The 7,536-nt window shown below is 36.6% G+C and overlaps 1 protein-coding gene across 8 annotated transcripts in view; it reads right to left on the bottom strand.

Annotated features, from left to right (window-relative positions):
• Positions 1–1,023: 1,023 nt before the first annotated feature.
• IKZF2 (IKAROS family zinc finger 2) overlaps positions 1,024–7,536 on the bottom strand; it is a 168,221-nt gene continuing 161,708 nt past the window's right edge. For all 8 annotated transcript variants that reach the window (XM_024763197.1, XM_024763196.1, XM_024763193.1 and 5 more), the window contains one exon: positions 1,024–2,019. In XM_024763197.1, the coding sequence (XP_024618965.1) occupies positions 1,295–2,019 (725 nt within the window). In that variant the 3' untranslated portion in view covers positions 1,024–1,294. The remainder of the gene's footprint in view (positions 2,020–7,536) is intronic.

The raw sequence follows: 7,536 nt of genomic DNA, 5'->3' as shown, positions 1-7,536 counted from the left end.
CAAAAAGTGGTAAATATTATTATTGAAGAAATACTAGAATAAATAGCCCTAGTTCCATAATCTTATGGGGTTCAAGTTACCACATTCAGGTCAAATTAGCAATTGCTCTGAGGAGATTTTGAAAGAAATAGCCTATGGCAAGATTTTTATAGACCTTCCACTAGAAGAGTAAAAGACGAACAGACTATGGACAAAACACTGGGTGGTCACAGCTTGAGAAAAACCAGTGAAAAGAGAAATACCAGAAAAGGGATTTCTGAGTGGATTTTTTTCCCCCCTACTGTTAGTCTAATTATATTTTTCTGCTGACTGGTTAACACTGATTAAATGCTGATAAAGTGACAATCGTAAGCGTACTTTTAGAAACAGATACATATACTATGCTGCCATCACATTACAACTTTAAAAGAAAACTTCCCAAAGCAAATTTAAGCACAGCAGAGGTCCCTTCTGGAAACTACTGACTGCCTCTTAGCCGCTCTTAGACCATGTTATTCTGAAAACTAGATAAAAATACTATTCATTAAAGGTGTTAAAAGTAAGGCTGCCAGGGTGTCTATAAAATGCCAGTCATCAAAACTATGGAAAAACAGTGCTTAAGTTTAGAAAAATAAGATCCTAGGACCTCAGATGTATTTGTAGCTGTCCTTAACTACCTGTAGTTTAAAAATTTTGCTATATGGTACAGTGTACAACATACCGTATTATAAATTCCATAGGGGAAGTAAACATAGAGCCCACAACAACAACTCATCCAAGGAGTTATCACTGAAAATAATGTGTTTGTGTTCCATGATCTCTAGAGGGAAAAAAAAAAGTTTACATTTTGAAACAAATTCTTCTTTGAACAGTAAAATTACTTATCCCATTTTAACTGTGAAAGTCCTACCCAGAAAACGCTAATCTTTCCTGCCTTCAATCATAATCCTGAACATCAGTGGCAAATTAGAATCCTTAGGTGTGAATCTTTACGAATCAAGTGATTATTTTTTTCTCAAAGCATGATATACCTTAACATCTATGCATGGCAGAAATGAACTGCTCTTTAATTCCCATAAAATAAACAAGCCAAGTTGTCAAGAAACAATATCCCATCCCTTCTCTCTTCTGTTTCTTCCTTCCTTATTGTAATTAGGCAGAGCAAATGACACTGCGTCCACAAAATAAGAATTAATGACAGTAATAATATTAAAAAAAAAATATGTCAACATCTGAAGAAGGTGGGATTGTAAGTGCAGTATTTCTTCATGTGCAGTTCATTACTTCATAGGGGTCCCCTTTGGAATGAAAAGGCCTAGTGGAATGTGTGCTCCCCTCGAACAATGTGTGATGAAAACTCATAACGGTCCTGGCTTCTGTAGCCACAGATGTTGCATTCCAGTGGGTCCCGGTAGCCATGGCAACCCATGTGAATGGTGTACATGACATGGTCTAGGAAAAGGACTCGACAGTGCTCACACTTGAAGGCCCTAATCTGTTCTCCTTCTCCATTAAAGACCTTGTAGATGTCCTTCAGCGAGCCCTTAGGAGCCTTGGTGGTATCCAAAGCCTTGACATCCTCCTTCATGTAAGCTGGGCTTTGTTTCCTCTTGGGATTTAAGGCTGGGTTTCCTTGGTAGGACTGGTGGTCATCATGGCTGCTTTCTGAGTCAGTAGAATCTAGGCAGCTATTGCTGGGAGAGGCCTCTCTTTCCTGGGGTCGACTCTTTGGTCTGATGAGAGAGATAGGGCCATCCATGTTGTTTTCATGACTATCGGAGGTTTCCCTGCTAATGGGTCTTTCTATCCTATTTGGATGATAGACCTGAGAATAAGCTGAGCTTATAACTGGGGCCACCTCAGCGATTGTGCTTGGTGGGTGCTGCATCAGAGGGTGAAGGGCCTCAGCTCCAAGGTAGGTGATTGCATTGTTGATGGCTTGGTCCATCATATGAGACTGCATCAGCTCAGCCTCCTTCTCATATGTTAAGTTCATATCAAAGTGAATGTCTGGGTAGCTGAATCGCATGAGCTTTTCCCCTGAAAGACAGAGGGGGAGACAAGTAAAAAAGAAAAAAAAGAACAAAATAAGTGGTTGGACTAAAAATATAAAAGTACAAAGTTAACTCATCACTTCCATTTTCCATAATATGGTATCTCTTATTCTTTAGATCAAGTATTTAAGCTCTTTAATTCTGCTGAGACTCACAAATACTCTTCACCTACAAAAAGGATTAGTAATAAAAATTTCACAAGCCATTTGCACTTGTTCTAATGCCACCATGAAAATGCATCTAGCCTAAAAGTTATAATTGTGTGTTATCTTATTTTCATTCTCTATTAAAATGTCCACTTGTCTAGAGCTCAGCCACTATAGGAGAAAGAAGAAATACCAGGTGAAAGTAAGTCAGGGATTATACTTGTTTTTGCGTACTTTAAACATCAGTGACCAAGCTTCAAAGATCATAAAAGCGAGAGTGATCTGGTTATAACACTTGTTATCTCACAATTGTGTAGGCTTAATTTGGTTGATATAGGTGCTATATTAGAGAAAGATCATAGATCCAATACATGTCATTCTGGAAAATTTTTAAATGCCACAATTAAAATACTGTTAAAAGCTGATATTGTCTGATAAACTGAATGAAATTTAGGGCTATATAAAAATAGGATATTTCCCAAAGCACTTACTTATAAACTTGGAAAATACTATGTTTCATTGTTTTGCTTCTTGAAATGGATAATTATTCATTTTTGCATCAACCCTTTCTTATTTAGACACATGTGCAATGGTGCTGGTATGTATGTATACCCATTGTTAGTTTTCTGTACATTTTCTTGACTGAAGGATATTTGTAGTTTTCCCTTTAACATTTACTTCAACTAATTTAATTTTACTTCAGTATTTTACTTCAACATAATATCTAATATTAACTATAAAAGAGTCTGGTGCATGAAATAGTAGTTTAAATTTTTCTCCTTCAAATATTGCCAGCTTTGGACAGAATATTTTATCTTTGAAAACTTCTGCCACTAAAACAGTGGGTTCTCCTACTAATACTTAGCTACTTTGATAGGTAAATCTTACAGATAAATCCTTCTTTAAAATATATGTGAAGTTCTTATAAACCTTTATAGTATGCTGTTGTAGGTGCCTAACATGTGATGCTGATCCACAGAACTGCATTCTGGAAAAATACTTTCATGTGGCTAGTATTATTACAGGTTTGAAGAAATGTCCCCTAAATGAGATGAAGGTAATGGTCAGAGTAATGAAAATGGAAGAAAAAATATGATGAGTAATTATCTTGTAGCATACAATTAAGATATTGCAACGTCAAGAGTTTAAAAGTTAAGCCAGACAAACCTAATCTATATTCTCAAAGAGTTTACAGTTTAGAGGGAGTGACAACAACTTAGGGATCATTTATAATACAGTGTGATATGTGGTATGGGGTCAAATAAGAGGAATACATAACTCATAGTAAAAGAAAACTTCTTGAAGAAAGTGACATCAGAGAGAAGAATGTGATGACAAATATTAGCCAAGTAAAGGAATGGTGGGGGTTGGAGCAGCTGGTAGGAAGGCTCAGAGGCTAGAGGGCATGACGCATTCTAGGGATTACTTACACTTTGCATATGGCTGCGAATGGAAATAGATGAGAAAGTTGGCACCAGATAATATAAGGCTCATTCAACAATTAAGGAGTTTGAATTTTATCCTGAGAGCAGTAAGAACTGAAAGGGTTAAACAGGGAAGTGACTTAACTAGATATTTATTTAGCAAGATGGTTTAGGAAGTTCTTGCTGTAGAGATGTAGAGATCATGGTGGCTTCAACTAGTAGAGTGGCAGTGGAAATGGAGAAAATTCGATGGAATGGAGAGAATTTTAGAAAATGTTCCTAGAACTTGGTGATTATCTAGACGCAGAGAATGAGAAAAAGAGATTAAGTATGGAGCCCAGGTTTCTGGACTGGGGAACTTAATGGATAGCAATGGGATAGAAAAGATGGTGAATTCAGATTGGGGAATACTATGAGTAATAAGTCATGTCTAATAAGTACTGAGATATAGTCTCAAACTCAGGAGAGAGATCTGGGCTTGAGATATAGATATGAGAGTCATCAGTTGATTGAAAGTAACTTCTGAAGCCATGGGAATAGATGATATCACCCAGGCATAGGTAAAGTGTGAAAAAGAGAAGGTCAAAAATAGAACCTGGAAGAACATCAAGATTTTTATGGCTGCCCATAAACTAGGGCAAGTGGGATTTGAGCCCCATGCTTAGAGAGCCCTGGGCTGTGCTGCTCATGGAATAAGGAATGTACAGGGACAAGGGAATGTGCTTACCTGAAGCTTACACCCTAGACCATACTCTGGGTACCCAGGACCCCAGAATTCCTTCTCCAAATGGCTGGGAGCTTGCACCAAGTGTCGCACAGTCCTCTTCATAGGGTCCATTGTCCTGAGTACCAACTGTGCTGCCGGTATGTACACTCTTAGGCTTGAAGAACGGTCAATACACTACTCTTGTGTGCTGTGTGTGGGGTGCGATATGAAAAGAACTTGGATGTGCAGACTAAAGTCTACACGTAGGTACATAGGACCCCTTTTTGCTACTGGAAAGAATCAGGAGTGGGTTTAAAAGAAGGGCCTGGCTGCAGGTCAGGGAGTGGTGGCTCTGCTCATGCCTCCAAGGTCTGATGTGGAACTCCACAGAATCTGAGAATTCTATATTTATTTGAACTCCGTCTTCCAGATTAGGAGGTTAGAACACAATAGTTTTTAAGCCTGACTGACAATATTAAAATATTTAGGCATATGAATTGAGGCCTCCATTACTACTTTTGTCCCATTTGCGTAACTGTTGGGGTAAATCCATACAAAATACTGAGAAGGAGTGGTCAGAGAAGCTGGAAGAAATGCAAGAGAGATCAATGTCATAGAAACCAAGGAAAGAGAGTGTTTCCAAAGGAACTAACTATTCAGCAGTGCAAATGCTCTCTAGGTTTAAGATGGTCTAAAAAGGTTCCTCTGGACTTGACACTCTGAAGCTAGTGGACACCTCAGTGAGAATAATTTCAGCAGAGCACAAGGAAGAAAGCCAGGTTGTACAGACTGGGGAATGAGTAGAAAGAAAGAACTTATAGAAAGCAAGTGTAGAGAACTCTTTCAATAACTACATCCTTGAAGAGAAGGAGAAAGTAGGCAGCTGGAAAGAGACCTGGGTTTGGGGTTAGACTTTTTTTTTAATCATGAGAGTTTATCACATTGAATGCAAAAAGAAAAATGCCAATAGAAGGGAGAGGTTAAAAATATTATATATATATATATATATATATATATACACATATATATATATATGTGAGAAAGGGGGGAAATAATAGTGTAAGTTATCTGGGGGTTGGGATAGGAGAATTCCAGAGTGCAAGAAGAGGAATGAATCGGGAAGCAGGATGCTTCCTTCATCAATGAAAGAAAGTATTCATGTGAATGCACGTGATCCTACAGGATTAGTGATATTATACTGAAATCATTTCAACTGATTTTATTTCCTATGAATCTAGATGTAATATCACCAAGGAGTGAGATACCATGTTTTGGGAGAGTAGAGAAAGGTCGAAATGCCCAAAGTGGCGAGTAGGAGAGAAAGCTATTCAGGGATGAATTAAAGGAAGGCTGCTATATAGTAGGGATGGGACAACCGGTATTTGAGATCAGTTACTCATTTAGTTACAGTGATGCCAATTCATAAGGCTGCGGGATTTTCTCTAAAATTACTAGCAGCTATGTAGATGTGGAAAAGAGGCTCAGTTGGCTCCATTAGAGAGTGGGGTTTTACTAGGAGAAAGGTAGAAGGACAACAAGACAACAGAGTCATAGAATCTAAACTGAATAAGAAAAGAGAGGAGGAAACATATACAGAAAGTTCAAGGATCACTGGCCTGGAGGGCTTGATAAAATCAAAGAACAATATTTAACTGAGGGACATGATAAAAAGAAATTTACAATAAGTGTGGAATGATGAAATTTCTCACTTCAAAAGACATCATAAAAACAGTTACTATGCAATTGTTTGTTATTCAGTTGACCCTTGAACAACATGGGTTTGAACTGCGCTGGTCCACTTATAGGAGGACTTTTTCACCAGTAAATACTGTTGAATCCATGGATGCAGAATAGTGGATATGGAGGAACTGTGTACAAGGAGGGCGAACTGTAAATTATATGCAAATTTTCTACTGTATGAGGGTCACTGCCCCTAACCCCTATGTTGTTCAGAGGTCAACTGTGTATTACCACTAGGATAGAATCCAAATAAAGAAAAAATACCATCAAATTCTAATAAAAACCTAATGTCCTTATTTTAGAATCAAAATGTACTTTTAAAAAATCTACCCTTTTCTAAGGAATTTAATCAAATCGAGAGTAGCATCTCTAAGTCAAAGGAAACATGAAAATATTACAAAGAGCAGAACTAAGTAAATTCAGAAAATAGAATAGCAATAAATTTCATATTTTTCCAACCATACTAGTCTCTAGTTGAGGCACAGACATTTAATGGACATCCATCAAATTAATTTTAAAAACAGATGAATGATATTTTTAAAAAGTTATTCATAAACAGGAAGAAAGAGACACAGAGAAATAAAAGTAACTTAGGGCCCAAGGCAGATCTGAGTATACTCTCAGAGGCTAGTTTTAAACTGACCTAGTATAAACTATGATCCTTGGGGCTACCCTTCAGCATTCCTTCAATGAACTTTGTCAGTTAATCTCTCCAGCTTGTCTTAAACTGATATTTTGGTGATTTGTTAGTTCTTTAATTTTAGATTGAAAAGAAATCTTCTGTAAGTGTTTATTGGAGTAGGACAATTGTATCACCCTTTCCTCCCTGAAATAACCAAAGAAAAGATTTTCTCTCAGTCACTACTCAACCCTCACAAGGTGTTCTATAATGCGTTTTGACACTAGAATGTGAGAATCTGTTTATTTTTATCTCTTCTAATTTTTACTCTATGTAAGTCTATAAGAATATATATTACATATATAGTGATAATTCTTTATATTGAATCTGTTATTCATTCATTTTTTTAAAAAAACTAGATGCTTCTGTATCCTCAGAGATACTTTACAACTTACACTCAGAGTTGGCATCATTTTGTATACTGTATCAAAGAATATCTGAGGGCTTGGAAATGAAAAAGGAAAGTCTAACACATCACATTTAATCTTTTCAGTTCAAAACGGTAGGCCACATGAAAACAAAGATCAAAATATGAACTACAGATCCAAATATGAAACATCTTGAATGTAGGCTGCTGCATTATGTATTTTAATGCAGAATTAAAAAAAAGATTTCTTCATTCTAGATTAAATACTAAAAGCATTAACATTGTGTAAAGAAAACAGCTTAAAAACCTGGCGCTAATGCAAATTTAAAAAGATTACAAAACTGGCTACTAGGCTCCCTTAAGTATTGTTATTTGTTATTTCACTTTATATAATATTTCATTTTGAGAAAGTAATTGATTACTATCACTCTTTCCTTCATT

The sequence above is a fragment of the Neophocaena asiaeorientalis genome, unplaced genomic scaffold, assembly GCF_003031525.2.
Source record: "Neophocaena asiaeorientalis asiaeorientalis breed wild unplaced genomic scaffold, Neophocaena_asiaeorientalis_V1.1 scaffold86, whole genome shotgun sequence".
Classification (NCBI taxonomy): domain Eukaryota; kingdom Metazoa; phylum Chordata; class Mammalia; order Artiodactyla; family Phocoenidae; genus Neophocaena; species Neophocaena asiaeorientalis.
Note: the sequence above shows the minus strand (reverse complement) of the source record. Positions and strands in the feature narration are given on the sequence as shown.